Source organism: Haemaphysalis longicornis, unplaced genomic scaffold (assembly GCF_048455015.1).
Source record: "Haemaphysalis longicornis isolate Haplotype H1 unplaced genomic scaffold, Haemaphysalis longicornis Haplotype H1 scaffold_2, whole genome shotgun sequence".
In the NCBI taxonomy this organism is placed as follows: domain Eukaryota; kingdom Metazoa; phylum Arthropoda; class Arachnida; order Ixodida; family Ixodidae; genus Haemaphysalis; species Haemaphysalis longicornis.
In genome coordinates, this window is record NW_027526295.1 from 13,717,026 (window position 1) to 13,741,863 (window position 24,838).

Here is a 24,838-nt window from a genome sequence, read left to right on the forward strand (position 1 = left end):
CAGACCGACGCTGCCGGCCACGACAATGTAACACGCTGATAACATCCACGTTGAGAGTGGAATGGTGGAAGCGATAAGTGGAAGAAACTGGGGCGTCCATAATAACACACAGAAAAAGAAACTTGGCACATGGCGCTGCATTCGGGCTCGAGGCGTGCGGACAATTTTAAAAGTTATCCGCGCGAGGCGTGCGGACAGTTTTAAAAATTATCCGCGCGAGGCGTGCGGACAATTTTAAAAATTATCCGCGCGAGGCGTGCGGATCGGCACAGCCATGGCGGCGCCCGGACTCGCCGGTGCGCGTTGCGGCACTGGACTAGATGAATTTACTCTAGCATAAGTGCAGCGTATCTTGAATAATCGCGGACAATGGATATCAACATTGAGGCGCGGCGTTCGCTGAAAATTTGCAAGCTGCAACTGATTGCGTGGGACAGCAGCTGCGTGGGCCCGATCACTGCTGAATGCTCGGCTTCGTCTCTCACGGTTGTTTCCCGTAGGGCAGACAGCGAGGAGCGTGCCACGTTCGAACTGAGGTTTCCCGACGGCTACGTGTTCCAGGAGGGCACGCTTTCGCCCATCAGGACCGACCAGGGCGTCAGGCGGCGTGGGGGGGCAGCACTCGAGCCGTGCAGGGAAGTGACGTTCGGCGGCGTGCCCTTCGACAGGACGGACGCCGTGGGCAGAGAGGCGAACCGAGAGCCGGTGCCGGGCGTCCCGTACAGCGTCGACTGCGCCCAGTGCTCGGCTCCGATACTGCGCCGAGGCGCCGCCTTCCGCAGAGTGCTCCCGCTGCCCTCCGAAGGTTGGAGAGAAGCAGCCGGCGACTGGTTCTGCCACGACCACGGCGATCCGAAGAACGGCGGCATACCCGACGTTCTGGCCCCGAAGGAGGACGAACTGTTCACCTCCGCCGATCGCTTCCTCGTCCACCACAGCGCGGTGCAAGACGGCGTGGTGGCGAACGATGGCAGGCTGCGCTGCTCTGTCTGCCAACGTGTGGTGGGGAAGAAAGACTCGTGCGCAGCCTCGGCGCTGTTTACGACGCGAGTTCAGGTGGCGTCGGACGCACAGAGCCACGTTCCTTGCTCCGCGGGCGACGCAGCTTTCGTTGTGAGCAGCCTAATCAGAGGGCAGCTGCTGATCAACACCAATTGCAGGATAATCCTAGAATCGGTGAGTGGCGGGGAAAGAGGAGGTCTCCGGGGAACGGCCCAGAACGCACTGAGGGCACCTGTGGCCCCTGAAAATGCCAGCTTATTCTTATTCACGAGATGGGTGATGCCAAAGCGCTTAAGAGCTCTGCTGCATGCGACCGTTCACAAAGGTTCACCGCACGAGTGACACCACAGATTGAACGATCGAGGCATTGGGCTGGATTTCGTAAAGGCTACTACTCAACCACTGGGCACACTCGTGCTGCGGGCCCCGTTAAAGTGTGCAGAGTGTCAACTCGGACAACTGCAGAGTTTCTGGGGAAGCTGTAGCCGTACGGCTGCGTTGAGGCGGCCTTTGCACAGGGCCGTTGCAGATTGCCGAAAAGCCCTCGACTCAGTGGAAGCTCTGGCCGGGGTGGGAGGAGCACTGAAAGTGGGGGGGCACGGTGGAAAGTTTACAGTTATGGAGGGCATTAAACGAGGGGACACCATCTCACCGAAATCGCTTACAGCATGCTCGGAGACACGGCAAATGAATGTTTGATCCAGTGAAGATTTTCACTGGACCTTGTCTCGTTCAGTGCTATGGTAAAACACCTGCAAAAAAGGAAGTCTTGTTATAGGAGCAACTATGCACGCCCTCCTTTCAGGTTCGGCAATCAAGTACTAGAAGAGTTGGTTGCGGCCAAGGTGCCAACCACAAGAAGGAAATGCGGGACAGAGTTACTGCGGGCTGCATTTGGCAGCCACTGTGAAGCAGCAGCGCATTGTTCTGCCACATACATGGGTGCACGACGATTCCCCGTGACGGCTGCTGTGGTTGCTCCTAATCCGCCGGTGTCACCGTGGCAGCATTCCGAGTCGTAAGAGGGGTGTCAGAGCTGGGGCCTCCTTTCATGTGGCTGCAGTTGTGGCGGGGCCAGGTATGCGAGGCAGCTGCACTGCTGCTGTCTTCCTCAATTCTTTGGTATTACAACGTTGGTATTACAACGTTATTGGTATTACAACATTTAACCCTTTCACTGCCCCTCCCGAGATAACTCGTGCAACCACCCCCTGCCACTCCCGAGTCAACTCGTGTGAAAAAAATCATTGTGAGCATGTCGTGCCATCTGGTGAAAATTCACATAAATATGCAGATCGTGTTTTATAAGTTTTAGACAACAGGTGAAACGCATGTTTGCACAAAACAAACATGAACTTGCACAGAACGAACATGAGAAAAATACCCGGCAGGGACTGAGGACCACACATAAAAAAACTCAGCAGTGAAAGTGGGTAATTTTACTAAGGTGAAAGATATTTTTTGTGTTTTAAAGCTATTACACTGGTAATTGTGAAAAAATTTATTCTGTTGCGTGGTCACTGGGGGATATGCCAATGCTCGGTTCAAGGTGGCCACCTTATTGGTGCAAGCTTTTCTTTTTAATGAGGCCCTAGCAAGTGTGGGCAACCAGCCTGGTTCATGAAGGATTCCAGAGAGGCCTTGAATCTACATTTGGCAAAGGTTTTCCTGTGCTCTTTTGCTGCCTTCTTCACTGCCAGTTCTGGTCAAATAACGCAAGTGCCAAGGGCCCATCAGATCCGAAGGCTCCGACGGTCACCATGAAATCTGTTAGAAATCAGCCGCACTGAACTCCGCGTCCACTACTTCTGTCGAACAGTGGTGGATAGGGCCGCGAGATGTGTGGGAGAACAGCCGTTCCATGGGAATTCTTTAGGTTATGCAGCTCCGCCACACATTCCACAATGCCATGGTTGGGTTGCTTGCTTTTCAGTGGGCACCGTACGGACACCTAGTTCGACTGCGCTTCCACGATGTGGCACGTGCAAGCGGGCACCCTATGTCACAGGCAGGCCCTGCGAAGGTGATGACCTTTGTAACGGGGTGAATTACTAGCAACACCATTCACCTTCGTCATTGCACAGGAACCCACCGTGCCAGCCCACTCAGCAGACCCGTCCCTATGGCGGGACTCTACCCAAACTCGATGACCAGGGCGGCCACACTTTCGGGGCAGTGACGAAGCATCCCGGCAGCTCACCGAGCCCCAGGGGCCTGCCGCGCTGACGCTAGGCGGAGGACGTGCGCATCCCAGTTGCTAGGCCGCACTCGTGGGCACTGCAGACTCGATTGTGCGTTTTGGGCTTTGGTGGTGCTTGTTGGCGCTCCCAGTGTTAGGAGGGACATGTTCCAATGGTGCGTTCTCGCTTTGGCTGTCCCCGGTTCATCTGTCGTACTTGGGCGGCAGGGTGACTAGCTGGGGGAAACGCAAAAGGCGTGTTTGTTGGCCCAAAACTACGGCGCCCTGGTCTTGCATTGGTGACAGGACGAAGGACGCACGTTGTGGGAGGCCTGCACAGGCTGTGCCCAGCTCTTCCTTTGTCGAAGCCCCCCGTCACTCCTCCCAGTGTGTCCGAGCACTGGCGGGCCAGTGGCCGTGGTGCCTGCGAGCGGGCAGGGAGCTCAAACCGCTGCTCATCCGCGCAGGAAGGCGACCGCTCACTGCTCCTCTGGCTGATGGAGACTGGCCTGGAGCACTGCGCTGCCAGTGGCCTGCAGCCAGGAACCACCTGCCGCGTCCAGCCCAAGCCAGTAATCAAGGTGCAGCTGCTTTCTAGGGGCCAGGGAAACTCTTGCTTGTTGTTTGTTTTTATGTGGAATCCCCTGAGGCCCTCGCAAGGGGGCATTACATAGGTGGTCGGTTCAGGCATACTAGCAACATTGATCTCTTTGCTGACGACTGTGTGATCTTCCGAGAAATGACATGCATGAACGACTTAGTACACATTCTTCAGTCAGATCTTATGCGATTTCAGAATGGTGTAACAACTGGTTGATGGAATTAAACCCAAATAAGTGTAAACTCATGCGTGTAACTAGGTCTCCTAGCACACTGCCTGTGCTAGGTAATAACCCGTTAGAAAATGTAGAAATGTATCTTGGTGTGCACATCACAACTAACCTAACCTGGAACGTTCATATCACCTATGTAATTAACAACGCCAACCGCATGCTTGGGTACCTACGCCGTAACTTTTCAAAAGCCCCTTCCACTCTAAAATTACTCCACTAATTCGCACAAAACTAGAATACGCAGCAGCAATATGGGATCCCTTTCACGTCAATTAATACCATCGCTAGAAATGGTTCAGAATAACTCGGCTCGATTCATTACGTGTAATTACAATCGCACCGCAAGCATATCATCCATGAAAGCAGTCTACCATCCCTTGCATCACGCCGTGAAGTTTCACAAGCTCTACCACCGTGCCTTCTTACAAAAGGAACTCATAATCCGTCCACATCACATATCACAACATTTGGATCACGCCTTCAAAGTCGGCATTCCTTCCCACAGAACCAACTTCTTTTCGCAGCCTTTGATGCCACGTACATGGAAGAAATGGAATGGCCTTCCAAACCCGACAGCAACCATTCGAGACTTCAACCTTTTTAAGAACGCTAACATTGTATGACCGACCCGCCGCGGTGGCTCAGTGGCTAAGGCGTTGCGCTACTGAGCACGAGGTCGCGGGTTCGATTCCCGGCCGCGGCGGCCGCTTTTCTGATGGAGGCGAAAAGCAAAAACGCCCGTGTGTACGAGATTTCGGCGCACGATAAAGATCCCCAGGTGGTCAAAAGTAATCCGGAGCCCTCCACTACGGCGCGCCTCATCGCCTGCGTTGCGTCGGCGCGTTAAACCCCAACAATCAATCAACATTGTATGACCAGAAAAGTGCTGACTGTATAACTATTGCTCTCTTTTTGTTCTTGCGTTGTGTTGTTATTTTCACTGTGTCTCCCTACCCACTCCCATCTGTAATGTCTTTTGACCGTGAGGGTAAATAAATAAATAAATAAAAAAAAGTCGGATAGAAGGTAAAACGAGGGAGGCAAAAAAATTTAAAAGGATCAACAAAGCAATACCATTCATCACAGTATGTAGCACTAAAAGAGCGACGAACACAAAATTTAAATAGCAAGCATGAATGTGCAGGGAGTCTGAAATACTAGCAAGGCCAGTGGGTAACAATGGTATGTATTTTAGTCTTCAGTTTCAAAAACACTGGCCAACAGCGCTAAAGCAATTCGTATGACATTTTGGCGTCTGTGCTGGTGGGACCGTCAGAAACAAACCAGCCTGGAAGAGACACAAGCAACTTATTTGTCAAGCATACCAGAAACATTCAGTAGGGGGCCACGACTAACATTGCGCATCATTGAGTCACGGGGAATGAACCATAACTCCATAAATTTTCGGGGGCCCCACCGCTGTTCGCGTGCTAGCGTTTTTGTGTTGACGTAATCAAACACATGACCAATTTTCAAGCAGTGGTCGACCTGCTGTGTTCGACTGTGCACGTAGCATTTGTAGCCTTGCAAACATGTTCCTTCATTTGTGCTCCTTGCTGCCTCCCAGTCTCCCCCGTGTACGATGCGTGGCAGTCCCAGCATTCAAAGAGGCATGCAGAAAGGCCTCTTGTTTTTTCAGTACCAGTTGTCTGGCGTGCGTCTGAAGCCTTTGGGTGGTAGGACGGTTTTCAAACCGCATTGCCTCGCAAACCAGTTCCCGAAACCAAAGGACTTGGCAAATGAGCAAAGTGGATGAATGCCAGGACTGCGACACATCAGGGAGACTGGGAGGCTTGTGCTTGCAGTTCAGTTGGGGGCTATGCTAGCATTGAACGCGCGAAATACTGCTGCTGGATGTTTAGTTTCGGCCTTGTTCAAGAGTAGCATCACTCTCCCCCACAAGGAAAGAGTGCTGGTGCATGGGGACAGTGGCCCTTTGGAAGACTGTTCAACTTCTTTGTACAGCTGCAAGCGCAGCAAGGGCAGGGAGAGGGTCACAGCCGTGATAGCCCACTCCGCTGCCAACAGTTTACAGGGGCCTGTCGCATGTATTCGTCTGGCATCTCTTTCAAGCTACCTCAACAAAGACTTGAAAATGCCGACGCATGGGAGAGGGGGAAAAAAATTCCCCGCATTTCCCCGAGGGGAAGAATGTGAAAGTGCGAATGCACGAGTTGAATTTGCGCGGTTCGGTAATGTTCGCGAAAGAGAGATCACACACACACACACAACTACAAAGAAAGAAAGATGCATTTATTCACAGACACCTATTTGTGTTGTCGTTGTACTTGATTGCTAGAGTGGATCTCAGCTTTGAAATTTCGTGTCAGTACTCCTTTAAGCGGGTGCATTAGCCCTTCTCACGCCCGATTCCTGGCCAATCCCCCACGTGGGTATGTGCCATGTCAGCGGCCAGGCAGCGCGCGCCCATCTCCCCCCGTTGCTAGGGAAGACGAGGAGCGCGCGCACCCGCAGCTGTTGCTATGCGGACTACGGCGGCGGACGATTCAGGCTCGCTTAAGAAGTGCATTCGCACTTAAAAAAGAAACTGCCTGCTGCTATTGCATGGCATGCAATTCAGGAAAACCTTTGATTTGAAAAGCTGGCACACGAGCTTAGATTTTGGAAAACCTAGCTGAGGCGACGTCCATCTGTGGCGCGATTACCAAGAGCTATGCTGCAGACGGTGTGGCGCTCACATGGGCAAGAGCATTGGCAGAAAAGTGAGACGGCCTGGAAAGGGGGACGAGAGCAGGCAGTTTCCGCAGTTTCCTTAGGCAGTAACCATGGGACTGTGTGTGGGCCCTCTCGTGGGTGTTGGGTCCCATTTCTAAGCGCTTATCCGTCAGGGAAACGGTAATCTTCCCCGGGTCGCTTCCCTGACCAACAAGCATTGGGGGCTGCCGTACCATCAGCCCCCTATCTGAGAACCTTGAGCCAGAAATTTTTATGGAGGGGCTTGTGGGTTATGCGAAGAGAGGCCCCCCCCTCTGGCTACAGCCGTGGCAGCCCCTCTGCCATTTCTTGCCAGCATATTCCACTGACAGGTCTCCACAGAGGCAAGACCTGGACGATGTATCTGCCCCTTTTGTTGCAAATGTCCCTTCTCTTTCCCACTCACCTCTCATGCTGTTCCTCTCCCTTTGTGCTCCTCCCAAGGTAAACACGCAAGAGGTTTGCTCAAGTCGATTTAATTTGTCAAGCTCCCGATTTGGCTTGCACTGCGTAGACTGGCTCAAATCAGCTCACTTTTCATCGTTTGTCCGGTTGATAAGTCAGTAATAATTTTAAAAAGCGTGAAAGGAGAAAAACTACCATGCGCGGTTTGCGGTGGCCGCACCAACTAAAGGCTGTGACAACGGAAGGAGACGCGCCATGATTGGACGATGTTTAAGGTTAGCATTCAGACAAGTTTCGGTTTCGGTTCTGTAAAACAACATGCTTGACAGCCGACAGCATCGTTAGATGGGCATTCTCAATATCTCAGTAATCGTCATACCGCGCTTCTGCCATGTTGTCAGCTGTAAAGTGCGTAAGATAAGCCTCCCAGGATGGCTTGGAATCGTAGCAATCACTAGCCGAGGCCTACGCCCTCGGCTAGTGGGGACGCCCTCCGCGTCCCCGCAGACGCTCAAATGCCATGCGCTTTTCCCCCATATTTGGAGCTTGCCTCACTCATGCCTGTATCGTAAAAAGCATGTTCACACCAGGCCAAGGGTCTGTTGATTCTGGCCTGTGCCCACTGCCCGCAAGCAGTCGGTGCTTATGGCAACAGCATGCCAGCGAGAACTCGCTAGCACGCCAGTGTCAGCCTGTGCGCGTTCTGTGAACTAGTTCGTGGAGCGGTGAACGTTACTGCCCAATAGTTACTGCAATAGTTTTCTCAAGTTCAAATCTTCAACGCGGTGCAAAAGTGCCGCCTCTAATGCGTCATGTACTGTTCTGCCCGTATGTATTATATCGCATGTGTTTTCCATTTTCTTGTTATGCATAACTTCGAGCTGCTGCTGACAATAATACCGAAAAATTATCTCAAGACCTGCACTGTACCTTTTTTTTTCGCAGATTGTTTTGTACTTCCACCCTGTAACAGCCCACTTTTGGGCTAACAGTATTCATAAATGAAATGAAATGAAATTAAATTAAATGAAAGGTGAACTCAGTACAGAAAACATCGGCTGGAAACGAAAAAGTCAACTTATAAAAAAAGAGGGAATGTACCCTGGGGGATTCGAACTCGTGACTTGCAAAACAATTGCAATTACATACCTAGCGCTCCAGACCACTCGGCCATGGGCCAGCGCTGCTCACTCTGGAAGTATAAGTTAGAGCAATGCTATATGCACGATGTCGTGTGCTCTAACCGGAAATGGCTCTACGCACGACTTTGTTCCCTCGCGCCATCTGCCGGGCTACGCTGCAGCTTGCGTGCTACGTGTTGTAGGAACGCGGGAAGTTTGAAGCGACGGGCGTTATATGTGTGTGACTGCACTGCAGGAAATGTCACGATCATGATGTAGCAGATCCCCTCACGTGCAAGCTTTCCGCTCAAATTGAAATCCCCAGATGGGTTTTATTTCGGGCAACCTAAATTTGAACTTTGAAATATTTATTCGCATTGTTCGTGGGAGATGCTCGCGTGCTGCAGTACGTGAGAAATCGGGCAGACGATATGGGGGCTCAAGGACAGCTTTAGAAATGGCATGCAACGTACATCTACTCTCCCTTACCTCGAAAAATTTGGCGTAATTTGCAAGCGTGTGGCTGTGAAAATTACAGCGCCTATATATATTTTTGCGATATATTAATCATCCGATCGCTATGCCTACCTGTGTTGATGTGGCTGCTATATTATTTTATTTAATTTCAGAAATCTAGTAGCTTTAGAGCAATCGAAATGACTGAATCAATTGGAAAATGATAGAGCTTGTTAGCTTTTGTTTGCCTTTTGATGGAGGGGAAAATAGTGTGGGAGAATTCTAGGAAAGAGATATGGCGCAATGATATCTGGGCTCAAGGGCTTCATGAGCGCACCATATTTAATGCAATAAAAATAGAGAGGAGAGGTTACAAGGGCATCCAATGCACTGGACATAGTTCCACAGCTTTTTGAGATTTTCACTACTACTGAAGGCAGATTTCTTAAGAGTCTCCAATACATCTGACCCAGGACCACAGCCTTTTCAGGTTATCTCTGTTGACTCCAGCACAAGACCTGCAAAATGTATAAAAGTAAACAGTGCACAGAAAATAACAGCTGTGGCTAGATTTTTCCTGTATGCCTAGGGTACCAGTGCCCTACTGTGCAGTCAGCCTTTTTACAATTAAGCTTTTGCTTAGCACTCTGCAAAGTTCGTTAAATTACTCCCGGTGACCATAATTTCCCACTGAGGCCATAAAATATTGGGCTGGGGAAGCTCAAGGGGACTCCTCCCCATTGCTTTTCGCAATAACACGTTCACTCTCTCTCTCTCTCCCTCATTCATTCGTGTTAATCCAAACTGAGGACATTACTCTTATCTGTCTCATCACGTAAACTGAATGGGAGTCTTGGCGCAAAAAAGACGAGGACGGTGGCAAACGTGACAGGCGCTACTAACAACTGAGTTTATTTCGGAAAGCACCAACATATAAATAGCAGGCATGCACTGAAGAAAAAAAAAGGAAAGGAAAAAAAATTACACACATAACGGTCATCTGGCGAACATCAGGAAAAAGTATGTAGAAATGCACTTTCCGTATCATAAATAGAAAGCGACGGTACACTTACGCACATGGGCCCATTTCTTTTTATCAAAAAGCCTCGGCAACCTCACGTGCGGTAGCATCTCTGCTCCTTTCGATTATTTTTGTTTTGTCCAGAATGGGTTTACAGAATCACAATCTTTACAATGTTGTGGCAAGTGCGAACCAGTTCCATTCCAACCGCACGTGAGGTTGCCGAGGCTTTTTTTATAAAAAGAAAAGGGCCCATGTGCGTAAGTGTACCGTCGCTTTCTATTTATGATACGGAAAGTGCTTTACATACATACTTTTTCCTGATGTTCGCCAGATGACCGTTATGTGTGTAATTTTTTTTTCCTTTCCTTTCTTGTTTCTTCCGTGCATGCCTGTTATATATATGTTTGTGCTTTTCGAAATAAACTCAGTTGTAAGTAGCGCCTGTCACGTTTGCCACCGTCCTCGTCTTTTTTGCGCTAAGCCTCCCATTCAGTATGTACCAACTCGCCCAACAGCACGTTCTGTTAAAGCACATAAACTGGAATGGATCAACAGATTGCTACTTCAGCAGCTATTTCTAAATTTAATTTGCAGGTGTTTTACGTGCCAAAGCTACATGTCGGCTGTGATGCACACCATAGTAGAAGAGGGCTCTGGATGGATTTCGTATCTCCAGTTCATCAGAAACTGCAGCCACTTCTACACAGGGTGAATTGAGCGAACCAACTCAGGAGCACAGTTATCTAAGCACTGTACGGTAGAACAGCCAAGTAGTTTACAACATCTTGAAGGAAACACGGAACGCCGTCTCGTATGAAGCAACTTCCTTCCGGTAGCTTGCTCTACTTCATTCTGTTCCAGAAATATGGCGAGATAAAGCATAATTGAAAAACCTTCAACTTTCGTTCTCCACATCAGTAATGACGTCGACGTAATAAGGGAAGTACTAAAAGCACAACAAGGCTAAAATGGGGGCTAGTTGGTTGTACATGTTCTTAAAGACGGGAACACAAAGACGGGAACAAAAAACACAGTGTGTTATTAAAATCGTCTCGATAGAAGTTGCACAATCGAACCGGACTAGAGGCATTTGCGCATTCGTGTATCTTGGCAGTGTTGGAAGCTGGCAGTCACACAAGGAAGTTCCTTTCACATCCCAGCGGCAAAAGGGGTTGCCATGGCTTCGTTTCATCGTTTAGCGTGGTTGAAGAATGTTTGTATTAAACTTTACAGCATTTCTATTGAGACGAAGGAACGTGGAATAAACCTTTCCTTTTCCTCTTTCGAAAACCACCACCACCACCACCCAATTCTTTTATGAACTGAAACTTTATTTCTGTTCTCATGTTCCTTTTAAGCATACCACGGCAATTAGCTCATTATGCCAATTCAGATATGTGACTTATTACATTGAGGCAATTAAATATGATGTGCACATGCTACTCATGCTGTTTTCATTTGAAAAGTGAAAGCAAAGTACTAGTAAAACATCACTTGGGGACTGCATACAAAGCACTGGGCAGGTCACAGATAAGTGCATTCAAGTTACAAGCATTCCCTTCCTTACCAGTGGAACCATTCCAAGCACTGGTCACAGCACACCGCCTTCAGTTCTCCATCATCCGGTTTTTTGCATAGCCCGCACACCCACAGTTTCGTGGTCTTCTTTGTGGCAACTTTAGTGAAAAAGGTAAAACTTAAGCAACCCACACTTCCCCAATTGGAAAAGGAAGTGAACAGCAGCCACGCATCACCTGTGAAGTACTTCTTTAACTTCAACAGACACACCCTGCAGTCCAGCAGAGCACTTGGCAGGAGCTCTGGGCGAACTTCCACGTCGCTCACTTCAATGAGGCATTCTCCACCCAGCAGGCTTTTCTCAACTACTCCGCAAAGTAGCACTGAAGAGAGAAAAAAAACACCGAATTGGACCAGGCATGACTCGTCTGCATCTTACGGCTTGCTTGGGCTTCTTCAGGTAGAAATTCTTGAACGGCAGAGGATCGCCCTCGTCTAGTTCCCGTGGCCGCTTTTGGCGCCTTTGTAGAATCCTTTTGGGGAGCCTGATATCGAAGCATGAAGAGGTGCTGGGCTGTTGGCTGGTGCTGCTCAGCTGCTCACAGTCTTGCGAATCCACAGTGTATCTTGGTGTTCTTGCACTTCAGCAGGCACGTCTTCGGTCACGCTGTGACACATCCTCCCTTTTCAACCATGAGGCTCCAAAAGGGCGAGTCGTGCTCCAAACACATCTGCCTTGCAGTCTGCCATGGTATGTATCTGCAACAGCCTTCAGAGTCCTCATAGCATAATTGTACCTCTGGTTTCGATTCATCCCCTCGAAAGAGGTCCCTGGCATTGAATATATCTCTGGGTTTTGAGAACAACCGGCTTCAATGTAGTCTTCGTTGCTGGTGCTCAAGAACTGTATTTGGTATGCCTTAAACCACCCCCTTGCCACAGCCTTTTCCAGAACTGGTTGCTTGCCAACCTTCACGCATACAGCGAGGAAATGGCGGCAAAGCAGTTTCATGCTCGAGTATGTTGTGCAGCTGCATGACTGGTTCTCCAGCGACCCTTCATGCCATGTATCTGTACAGCTGGATGCAACGGGACAGGTTTCTAGAGATATAACATGCTCCTCTGGGGGATCATCACGAAATTTTCTCAGCTCCTCACTTACTAATGTGCAGGCATACAGTGTAAGCAGCTGCGCCCACTGCTTTTCCACATCTTCAGGTGCTTGCTGTGAATAATGTTCACAAGTCTTTAAAAGAAAGGCTTTGTGGCTTGCCTCTTGATGCATGCTGCATGACATCTTCAAAATTTCACGCAGGGCTTCATGAAGCTTTGATGACGATGAACGGATGTTCTTGATTTTTCCATTAATTGACTCAACACGGTTCGTGGTGTTGTTTCCACCGTTAAACTCTTGGTTGCACAGATGTCGGAGCCACATTTCTGGAATGCTGTCCCAGTTCTTTGTGAAGTACTCATTCGCTTCAGCATTTCCAATTTGTTCCAATTCCGCCTTGGACTCTTCGTACTTCCTCGGCTTTGCTGAAACAGTGCAACAGGTGTTCTCGCTCATCTGCTGACTGCTGCGCTTGGAAAGGCCTTCACGGCATGCGATTCGCACAGCTGAACTGCTGGCGAGCTGGAAAATGCTGCTTTAATAGCAGCGATCTCTGTGAAGTCCCTGTCGACCACTACTACTGCAGGGTTCTCTCTGACAAACACTACGTGCTGCTGTTCACAAGCGCCAAATGCATATGCCACAGCATGGCTGATGCCTGATCCACGTGGAACAACAAACACGAACAGTGGCATTTTGAGCTTATTCGTGCGATACGTTGCATCCAAAAGGAGGACTTCTGGAAATGCTCCAAATGCACGCTGCATGTGTGGTGTGGTGTGGATGAAGAGTACCTGTAGCTCTGTGCTGTCATCGGTGACGATGACAGCCCTGGCACCACATGCAGTCTTGCAGTGCTCAAGTCCGTCTTGCAGTGGGGCTTCTTCATCCTGTCCACACATTGGCCTGTTCAGGTTATGCAAGTCCTTTGCAATCACTGCTTTTCCTGCACACACAGAAATGAACAACATCGGGACACAAGTTATGCCTACAAGTAAAACATGCCGCCCCTTGCCAGTTTGTTCTTTGAGCTTCGCCACAATCATGCTGGGGCGCACATTTAGCTCCAACAATGGTTTCACAAAGATCATCACACAGCTGACGGCACTTAGGGTACGACTGGAAAGTCTCACTGCTCACTTCGTGGTTGTGCTGCATGTGGATCTCTCCAGTCCTTGGGTGGCTCGCCGTGCTGCTAAGACGAGCTTTGCGGGGCAGTCTTTTTTCATTGTCCTGAACAACCCCCCTGTAACCAGCTTTGTGACGATGGGCACAGATACAAGCACGGCAGAGCTACAGTGGGTAGTGGTTGCACTGAAGAAAATTGGCATAATCTCTCACTGTGAAGAATTTCTTTGCTTGGGCAATGAATCGCTTTTTCCTCACCATCCTCGACCCCCGGATACTTCCCAGAAGAAAGTCCTGTGAGTGCCAGTGCGTTGCTCTGTGCATGATTGTCTTCAAAGGCTAACGCACCCAAATTTCACCTTGGCCAAATTTATTTTGGATGAACTCCTCCCATGCGACCTCCTCCCGTACAATCTCTTGTAAGGATAAACACCTAGAAAAGGTGGGCCGGAGCTTTGGAGTGCCCTTTGAGACAGAGCATTTTAAACCTGCAATGTCAAGAACATTACTATGCGAGTTAGTAACAAATCGCACAATTTATCGATACGAATTTTAACCTTTGCGTCCCAGAACAAAGCAGCACACTCAAGAACTGAGCATATGCGTGCAGCACGCAGTTCTTTTTTTTTCTTAATAATTGTACGTACACCTCGTCGCAATAACTAGGTTGGCTCAAAACAAATCGCTCTCAGGTACTTTTTATCTACGTTTATAGGTGGGCGAAGTCTTACAACTACCGAGCCTTTTAAATGTGCAAAAATTTATAAAGTTAATATCGTCTATTCTGCCATTCCTTTGACTTGAAGCATCACTTGCAGCTGCGCCAACAAGAAGTATACTACAAGAAGAGTTTAGGTGCCCTCGGATTTTTTGTGCACCGTTATTCTAATTTAATGGCCTTTTGTAAAAAAATTATAAATAGCGGTTTATAAAAAACTATGTTCTTTGCCCTAATTTCCAAATTCACCATTTTTCTTGAGCGCTGTCACGTACCGTATTGAACCATTATTCTTTTTTTCGTTCTGGAGCTACAGAAACGAAACATTTATAGTTACGAAATCAAACAGAAACTATAGGGTCATTCTATGCCAAACGCCCCCGACAGTGAGCTCGACCATCTCCAATTACGCTACAAAAACTTATGGTCAGTGGCTTCACTACAAAATTCATCGTTTTAGCCAATTTTCTCGGAAAAAATATATACTTTTTCTTTCACAGCAGTTTGAATGTGCAGCTGCTGTGGCGAAAACCTATAGATTGCGATGAAAAATTCGAAAAAAACAATATTGTATGGAACGTGCTAAAACATCTCCAGATGGTAGAAAAAAAAAATCCTGTGCTTTCTTCTATAACGCATTCATGGCTACGTCTCGATATGTGCTTTGCGGGGAAGCAATGCGGCGTTTTTGAACCATACATGTTAGACAGTTTTTACAGCTCGTACAACTTTTTCGGAGAAAATGCGGCTGAATAGTTCGTTCATATTGTTGACGGTAAGTGCGCAAAAAAAAAAAAAAACAAGGTAGTCGTAAAGCTAGCAGTTTCGGAGCACTGAACACTAACTCTTGGGAAACTTTGCAGTATTGCTCATGTTCAGGCCCCTATCGCTCTGCGTGGCGGTCTATGTAAAATACAGTCTTAGGCTCATTTGAAAGAGTGTAGAAAGTGCATATATTTCTGGAAGTTTAATCTCAGTGCTTCTTGTTTTGGGCGAGAAAATAATTTTTATATTGAGCGGCCACCACGGTCTCAGTCAGCGAGCCGTAGGTTTGGTGCACTGCACCGACAATGTCCCCGCCGCTGGCCAGAGGTGCGGCAGCCACGCAGTTCGAGACACCCCATGTTTCGTTTGTTTGTAAGGGTATTGTCGGCTAAGACACGTGATAACTCAAAACGCGCGCGGCCACCGCATCTCTCGCTGCCTCAGGAGGATCACGCAGTGAAGCGAACCTACGGCCCGCCGACTGAGATTCGTCGGGGCCGCTCAATATAAAAATTATTTTCTTGCCCAGAAAAAAAAGCACTGCGATTCAACTTTCAGAAATATATGCACTTTCTACACTCTTTCAAATGAGCCTAAGACTGTATTTTACATAGACCGCCACGCAGAGCGATAAGCGCTTGAATATGAGCAATATTGCAATGTTTCCAAAGTTAGTGTTTAGTGCTCCGAAACTGCTAGCTTTACAACTACCGTGTGTTTTTTTTTTTTTACGCATTTACCAACAACAATATAAACGAACTATACAGCCGCATTGTCTCTGAAAAAGTTGTACCAGCTGTAAAAAAAAATGTCTATGGTACAAAAACGCCGCATTGGTTCCCCGCAAAGCACATATTGAGACTCACTAGCAGGCGTGAATGCGTTATAGAAAGGAAGCGCGTTTTTTTTCTACCCTCTGGAAACGTCTTAGCACGTTCCAAACAATATGGTATTTTTGCTAATTTTTCATCGCAATCTATATGTTATATCGCCACAGCTATAGCCACGATGTTCAAATTGCTGTGAAAGAAAAAGTATTTTTTTCTAAAAAAATTGTTTAATCATTGACAGGGATTTTTCAAGTGTAATCAAAGATGGTCAAGCGCACTCTCTGGGACGGTTTGCGTTGAATACCAGATTTGGTTACAACAAGCTGATCCTTGTGCTTTGTGCTGTGCATGCGGGCGTATTGCGCTCTTCAACTAGCGCAAGCAACCAAGTGTAACCAAACATTCAAGAACGAGACCACATGCGTCAAGTCGGTTGCTTACCTCTGCTGTCGACGAATTCCCTTGCCCGGAGACCTCAGGTGACCACCGTGCTTGCACACATAAACCACATTTGCGTTTTTAAGTCTGCCATCAAGCTTGGTTAATCAAGTCGGCGGAGAGTCGTGCGTTGAAAACGCCAACAGTTTTGCTTGCCTTGGTGATGAATAGGGAATATTCACCACTTGAAACTCCTTAAGCGCTTGATCCAACTGCGCGTAGCTTCCAAACTGAATCGACATAGTGCTGGAGATGGGGCGTACATACGCGTGAGACCAGCTACAGCTGCCGCGGCATGTGTGACCCGGCCGCGTCGTTGTGTCGCACTACACGCAGAATCCGGCAAAGCAGAAAGGGGAAGTTTGGAATGGTGTAATGCCCAAGAAAGTGCGCGTTCTGCGCTTCGATACGGAAGGAAGGACCACACAAGAGCAACGAATATTTTTGTCTTCCTTTTATTGTGAGAGTTTGCTTCCCAGAACGTAAACAATCACCACACGTGGGAGCGTCCATCCGCGTGCGCGCACGTGAAGCACCGATCGGAGAACTTAGCTCGGAACAGGATGAGGATGGGTGTGAGAAACATAACCGATACCGTATGTGAGCGCGTACACCTGCGGGTGAGCAAGAGCACGGAGAAGCAAGAATAGGTACGGTTGACTACTTCCACATGTAGTAAGCGTCAGCTTCGCGGGCCAGCCGCGCAAACGCAACCATACCGTCGACCGCCGTTGTAAACTGCCCGAAGCGGTGGAAACAAAAACAAAAAAACAAACGCACCCCACGTCGGACATAATGGAGACTTCGTAGTCACGTGGTTTTGTTGCTCTCTCCCGCACGCCTTCTAAAAAAAAAAATACGGTTTGCGCTATCTGGCAACCATGTCGTTGACTCCATACACAGTTTAGTAAGGAGTCAGCTCGGTAGATGGCACTAGCAATCGGAGTCTTGCGTAGAGCCATTTCCGGCCAGAACGCACGACGTCGTGTGTATAGCATTGCTCTATAAGGTATATAATGTATAACCAGTTTACATTATTATTTAGTTTTAGCATTTCAAGCAGCTTAGGTGACTATTTGTTGTATTGTGCTCGTGCAGTAAGCGTCCCCCAAGTTTCCACAATATCTCACGTCTAGCAATTGCATTTCATAGACGGAGAAGCGCTTGCAGATGCGTAGTTGTGCTGCTGACCGCTGTGCTTGTTCGCAAAAAAGTGCTTCCTACACCCTAGTTTTACGCTGTACGGTAAAAGTATCAGTTGATTTTATTTCCTTAGTACCTATATTGACTTCGCTGACTTCTCACGCCTTCGAGTGGCCTTAGATTTTCCTACTGGTGTACCAGTCAGCGAAGCGTCGCATGTGCGCTTGTGCAGCGCTTGTGTGAAGCGACCTTGACTTGGAGCTTAGATGCAGTGTACAAACTAACAAAGTAAAGAAAGGCACACTCTTCCATTCACAAACGTGTCCTGGCTTCGTTTTAAGTGAGCGAATGAATTGCGATGACCCGTCGGCGGTTGGCGTACGAAATGCTGGGCTGACTGACCCTGTCGGATGGTCGGCGAGCCCAGCAGTAGCGCAGCCAATTGCCAGCTCATCTGCTCCTGACGTCACACGAAAACGCCACAGAAAATGGGCGAGAATGCAGAGAGGAGGACCGCAGTTTCGAATTGATTTTTCTACTAAATAAATTTGCGTAAACGTGCTCAGAGTGGTCAAAACAGGGCCTAGGGACTCTGGACTACAATTTGCGCTCGTAATCTCGTAATGTTTACAAATCACTTCAGTGTCCCTTTAAATTTAATGCTTTCCACTGCACCAGGCTGGGTGCCTCCACCGCTGTATGGTGGAGACATGCATGAATCGAGGCACGTTACTACAATGTTTACAGAACCATGTTGCCCTTCTTTACATGCGTTCCAAGTGGAACATGGAGCCTGTCTAGTGGAACCTTTCATAACTGTTGCCGTTTGATTTCTTAAAATTCCGCCAGAAGCTATAGAAGCGCTGGCGACAGCAGGTGAATTTTTTTTCTGCAGGGGATGTAGAATTTGCTATCGCAAAAATCAAGCATCCATGAATTTTTTTACCAAGGAACACTGTGAATATTACTTATGTATTGATTTTATGCTTTACATTTGTGTTATGTATTGTTCTTGTTCAACAATGATGACAAGTATGAACATTCATACCGGGCTTAGACGTTTAGATTTGGCTGCGCAGGTTCTGTTTCACTTTGGCCGGCTGGCTGAATTGAGTCCCGGACAAGTGTACTACAGACAGACCAAGATTTCTGCATTTCAGTGGCCCAAGAAAGATTACAAACAAGTGGGGCCAACAGTGCTGCGCAGCAGAGAAGCTGGCCGTGTCTTCTGCGTCTGCGCAGTCTGCCAGGTTTCCTGCGCCTCCCCCTTGCTCGGCCGTTGCCCAAGGGGAACGTACCTTTCTCAGGCGCTACGCATTCCGCAGACCAGGACATGCCTGTAGGGACGCAGCCCAGCACATCTGAAACTGGAAGGCAACTACACCCATCGACAGCCTTGCCACATGGTCGACCCCTGAGCTGACTGGCGGGGAATCAGAAACGGTGCGCACACGCTCGCAGCGGGAGCTCGTGTCGCCACGCTGAGTGCACACGGAGAGTGCAGGTTTCGACATGCACTGTACAAATGTCGGCAGAGCAGGCTGCTGCCAGAGCAGCGACTGAACGAGGCCCCTGTGGACCTCGCACATCCGTTTCACTCCAACTGCTCCCACAACGTCATCCTGGGAACGGACTGGCAGTGCTGCAATAACAGGCCAAGTCAGTGACTGCTTCCTCCCGTCACATCGTAGCCAAGTCCCAAACCCCCCGAAGAGTGCGAAGCAGGCAGGCCAGGGGCTGTCCCTGTGGACCTGAGTTTTCTCCTCCAACTCTGCTGCCACAGGCACTGCGCTCTTGGGATTTTGCGGAGAACGTTGGTCACAGATTTCACCCACCAGTGTGAGCAATTTATTCCAGGGTGCATTTGTCACACTCCCCGAAGAAATTCAGGAAGCTGATCCCTGTTGCTCACTTTGAGCGGTGACAAAAATCTGACTGTTTACAAGGCTGCATATTTGTTTGACGTGAAGCCAGCACGAGGAGGACAGGAGAACTTGCTGGCTTTGCTATGCTGCTGCAGCTTTGAAGTTATGCGGCATGCTCATTGGGAAGCACTGAATTACAACCACAAATGGTGTCCGACCTACTCGGCAATCGTCTTCGCACGAGCGGGAACCTGTTCAGATGGAAGTTGAGGACATGCTCAGTGATAGCCTCCGGGGCTGCCGAGTTGTGTGTGTGAAAAAATAAATAAAAGGGTGCACAGTTTGTGGTCATTGCAGTTGTAAAAAGGCTGCCCATTTCACACGAGGGATTCCCACGAGCACACATACTGGGGTGCTTGTTTTCGTCTTGGTTTTATTGTCATCCTTCGTTTGGGTACTGTCAGTGATGTTTGAGGCCATTTCACCGAGAATTACCTTTCATAGCACTTGGAAACAGCGGCTCATGCCGCTGTTTCCAAGTTCAGTTCAGTACAGGTTTTGTACAGTTCAGCACCGAAACCTGTTCAGTACAGGTTTTGGTGCTGATGAATTGCCTGGCTGTTGCCCTTGCAAAGCCTTCGTGTAATAAAGTTCCGTGTTGGTTTTTCTATTGCATTCGGTAAATGGAATTCGTCATTCCTTCGGTTGCTGGTGTTGGCACTGTGCCAAGATCGAAGCCGTGAAGCATTGCCTAATGGAATTGAGGGTTGGACAGAAATCCGTCTGGTCAGGAAAACACATGACAATCAAAACTGGCACCGACCAAGAATGCTCAAAATCCAAAAAAGACGTTTTGGCTCCTGCACGGGTGCCTTGCTCACAATCTGAATAAGGCACCCGTGCAGGAGCCGAAACGTCTTTTTTGCATTTTAAACATTCTTGGTCGGTGCCAGTTTTGATTGTCATTGTCTAATGGAAGTGCAGAGAACTTCTGTATTGTCCACAATGCAAATCTAAACGCACCACACTGTAGTGGCGCCATCACATCAGCGCACAAAGCCCTAAGGCACTTTTCTCCAGGCGGCAGCAGCTACTTACTTGTAGTTCGTGCAGCACTTTGAAATGGTATTTTGCAGGTCACCTGGGCTGCACCCGCACTCTGGCTAAGACTACAGTGTTATCATAAGAAGACCACTGTGCCATCTAGGACGAGGCAGCCGGCATGGGCTCTGCCTTGGCAGCCCCGTAAATAGTGTAAATGGATCGCCCATGATTTTTTCATGATGGTTCATCTCATCTTTGCTTTTCTGCCGTGTAACAGTATGTACACCTGTGTCACTAGTAGAAATGATGCAAAGCATCGCCACACCAACAGCAAGCCTACTGTGGCCTGTTCGGGTATCGATGAAACCATTTGATAAGTTGGGACCGTTTCCAACATCAACCGCTAATAGCAAGTGGGTTATCGTTGCCACCAACCACCTCACCGTACACACGGAAACAAAAACCTTCAAGCAGGCAACGGCGCCTGAGGTCTTTCAGTTTCTAAAACGAGTGTCTTGGATCCTTATGTTTCAAGCAGGCATGTTGCGAAGTGCAGAAATTCGGAGGCACAAATACGAAGTTGAATCGGAATAAGTGTGAGCCGGGAAAGGGAACCGGCTGCATGCAGTGCGAGCAGCCGTGAGGCGCAGCAGGAGGCTCTTTGCATTGGGGAGAGGAGGTGCTGTTCAGGGGCCAGCTTGAGTGGTCACTGCTCAGCTGAAGGTCCAGCAGTCTTGGAAAATTCTAAGCATCCTCCGTAATGTTTCATTACGAAGACTTATGTATTTACTTATTTGTATATACATACTGCCAATCAAATGGGCATTATCACGGAGGGGTAAAGCAGTCAAATACTGTAAGACCTCGCTATAATGAAACAGCATATAACGAATCAATGAATCTAACAAAGTAAGCGTAATTCCCCTTAAAATTCCCATAGACGCCCATGCACTTTAAGAACTAATTTTAACGAATCTAAAATTTTCTCTCAATTGGTATAACGAACCCTCGTTTTCACGGGCATTTACAGAACACCTTGGTACATGTAAGGTGAATGTCTTGTAGCATCCTCGATAAACACGCACCGGGGTTGCCCCCACAACCGGCACGGTGCACGGTGCCCAACGACGGTGCGCACCGGCACGGTGCATTGATCGAGGACAAACTGAGCGGTTCTATCTTAGCGCCATCTCTTAAGCTGTGAAAGCAACTCATCAGAACGTTCACAAGTGGCTAAAAAGCAGCGTAACACAGCTCCACTAACACAGTGCCACTACAAAGTGATATTTATTGAACACGCAAGCCATATCCATCACACATGCGCGACAACGTACTTCACCGCTTCCTCTAAACAGCTGCCTAGAAGCTGCTCCTCATCTTTGTTCTGAGAGCCATAACGCGAGTGCCTGTTATGTTCCGCCCTTCCGCCACAGCAAAGCATGCAGGTCTTCGTGCATGGTCTAGGCACTCCAGTAACTGTTCGTGTAATTCAATCGAACGAAACGAATGCAAAGCTCCAACTGGCTGGCCATGCATTCAGCCTTCTTTGCAGTACACGAAGTTGGCGTCCTCATTTTCAATCTCCGGCCCTTATTAACACCTGTTATGAGCCCGTCGCATCACTGTCTGATTAATTGGCAAGAAATTCATGCTTATCAGCAACAATATACAGCCCGTTCCGCCTTCACACGAGTGCACCGATGCTACAATTCACTGTACCGATGCGCCGTCGCTGCAGCAGACGGCAGAGGAAGCCGCTTCGCCGGCGTCGTCCACGATGCATCTCGGGGTTGCACTCCATCGCACCGTCAACTCTCACGGTGTGCGACAGGGCGATGAAAAATTGCCCCACGACGGTGCGTCCCAGTTTATCGAGGACAGATGGTGCACACCGGTGCAGCTTTTCGGGGATGAAAAGGCGCACCGGTGCACACCGGTGCAGTTTATTGAGGATGCTATTAGAGTGCGTGCCAGCTTACGTCGCATCACGGACGCGCTAATTCGAAACTCGTGCTAGCTAGGGGCCACCAACTCGAGCGTGCTAAAATGGGTACAACTTGTGCCTGGCAACACACGCGTCCCCCAGCAGGGTGTTCCTGCAGGCGTTTTCTACGGGGCTGCGGCAGACCGGCTATGGCGCTTCCTGGGCACTCGCCATGGCGGTCAGGAGGGGCTCGGAATCACAGCTGCCGCTGGCAAAAATCTCTCAAGGACTTCTTCTCTGTGGAGTGAGCCGCCAGCTCGTGTGCTGTCAAATGATCACGGATGGACCGTTTGGTGGGAATAAAGTGTTGGTTTTTTAGCTTATTCTTGTTTTCGCAGGCTGTTGTGAGTTGCACTGGTGAGTGTATGTAAATTAGCGGTAGAAATGGACATTGGCTATAACAAAGTAATGGTTATAACGAAGTAATTACGACTTCAGCTTTGTTATAACGAGTTCCTACTCTATGTACGCCTCTTTGTCAACAGGAGAAACCGAATTGAACAGTTTTACAGATCATGCCTGCGTTGAACAGCAGGCGAACTTGAACACATTTTTCATGCGGTGGCAGAGTTCAACAACAAAAATATGGCTGAGATGTGACCACCATGCTGCCCCAGCACACCAGTGGCAACAGCATGCCACTGCATGACTTGCTGCTGAATGAATGGAAGAAACGCGCAAACTGGCACGTCTGTGGACAAGGTTGCAACTTTACTATGGTGCTGACCACTGCGACCTGGGCTGGATATGGACTGCTCTGTGGCGACGAGGGGTCTATGTACAACTTGTTACGCAGCACTTGGAACCTTCTGAATTGTACTTGGTTATCGACCTAACCTACGAGGTTGGACTTGTTTCTCACCACTGTAGTAGGCATGATGGCCGACCCGATGCGTCAATGGACTCTCTTTTTGGGGCCAGCTTTGTGTACATCAGGGCAGTGCTCCTTTAATGGGGGGGAGGGCAAATATCGGTTGCATGCCAGTTAATCCGAGCAGCTTGTCCGGGCTGTGTAGCCTGTGTTGGGGTTACGTGCTGTGGATCGCAGTCAGCGGATAGGCAGAAAATGACAGTCCCCATGTGCCTAGTCGGTGAGCCACTTTTTGAGAGCCGCCATCCAAGGGCCTGCACTGCCTTGGCCCGTCAAGGAGCCACCATGCGTCATTGATGAGGGAGTTTGCCTGCAGCTAGCCTCTACGCCTGTGGTGACTGAAGAGTGTGTTTTGGGAATTTCAAGTTTACTGAGTACACATGAAATGCAGTGCATGTAAAATGGAATAAGTTTGAAAGATTTCCAGAATGAACAGCTTGCTTTTTCTACATCAGTTTTGCTGGTTCAGCAGCTAGGCCCACATTTGGGGTCCAGCAGATGTGAGTGATGTGTCACATGTATACTTGTTGTCACATGGACTTGAGGGTAACAACGGGGTTCTGAGGGAGATTAGCATGGCCGTGGGGTTCCTCTGAATATTTGAGAAAAAGTACCATGCCGTGTGAGTCACGTGGTTTGCAAGTATATCAAGTGAGGGGGGAGCCCATCTCGCATCGGCATGGACACTTTGTACCGGATACATGGATGCGCGGGCTCGCTGCCATTGCTCTCAGTTGCTGGCTTGGCAGTGTCTTGAGTTACTTTCCCAGCGGCCATTGCGTGGACCTTGTGCGTGTTTAGCAGTGGGGCCAATGAAGTGTGTGGCGTGACAGCTCTCTGCTGCTGTGCTGCTCGTTCGCAGCTGCTGTACCGGGAGACTGGCAGCCGGACAGACGCCATGCTGTCTGGCTGGAAGGAGGACCCGCTGGTGGCCGTCCGCCGGCTGGACGAGGAGGTCTTCACGGACGTGTGCTCGCGGCTGCTCTCCTGCAGGCTGGAAGGGGCCTCCTTCGAGCCCTTCCACGTCGCCCTTGTCCCGTCCAGTGGCCCCGAATAAACCACTGCTCCACTGAGCAGCCAGTGGGACATGGAAGGCCTGTACAGGGACCATCGCACAATTTCTGCGCATGTGTGGGGGTACAACCTGGGCCCCAGTGGTTTCCAAGTTCCTTCCTGCACCTTCTAGTGTTCTGAGCCATATTTCTCGTCGTGGGCTCTTTCCCTGTGTCCATCCGCCAAGGGCATTTGTGTGGTCAGTTTATGAACTGACAAGGAACCAACCACTGGACCGCCAATCCTTCGGAGGGCGTGGTTTTTCCTAGGGGCCCCTGGATTGTGCAGAGAGAGGTGTCTCGTCTCCTGGTGGGTTTGTTGCAGTCTACAGGTCTAAGGGATGAGTGGTGGCACTCCATGTCTCTGATACGATAATGAAGGCGGAGCAATTGTTGACAGTTATGGCTAAAGTCCACTTCATCAGACAACACATGCATACATACGTACAATACGCGGCAAATGAAACGCGAACACGAAAGTATGAATCAGAACACGCAAATACCGCGATTTCTTTCCATACAATGACGTGTGGCTTAGTTACAAAAACAAAGTCCGGAAATAAGTCTTTCCAAATATGCCAATAGCGCGCCATTATTACACAGTATTATTATTTTAATATCAATTGTTAATCA

General features: G+C 49.0%; 1 protein-coding gene and 1 pseudogene across 1 annotated transcript; one reads left to right on the forward strand and one right to left on the reverse strand.

The window, feature by feature from the left end:
- Positions 1-244: 244 nt before the first annotated feature.
- LOC144168759 (E3 ubiquitin-protein ligase E3D-like) lies at positions 245-24,254 on the forward strand. The gene is made up of 3 exons (XM_077697721.1): positions 245-1,176; positions 3,649-3,762; positions 24,016-24,254. Exons 1-3 carry the CDS (start codon positions 370-372, stop codon positions 24,208-24,210), a joined length of 1,116 nt encoding a protein of 371 aa, XP_077553847.1. The 5' UTR covers positions 245-369; the 3' UTR covers positions 24,211-24,254.
- Positions 10,243-17,054, reverse strand: LOC144166987 (uncharacterized; annotated as a pseudogene).
- Positions 24,255-24,838: the final 584 nt, after the last annotated feature.

Coding starts and splice junctions, on each gene's coding strand:
- LOC144168759 (XM_077697721.1), top strand. CDS start 370: ATGGATATCAACATTGAGGCGCGGCGTTCGCTGAAAATTTGCAAGCTG. Junction 1,177..3,648: donor GCAGGATAATCCTAGAATCG/GTGAGTGGCGGG, acceptor TCATCCGCGCAG/GAAGGCGACCGCTCACTGCT. Junction 3,763..24,015: donor AGCCCAAGCCAGTAATCAAG/GTGCAGCTGCTT, acceptor GCTCGTTCGCAG/CTGCTGTACCGGGAGACTGG.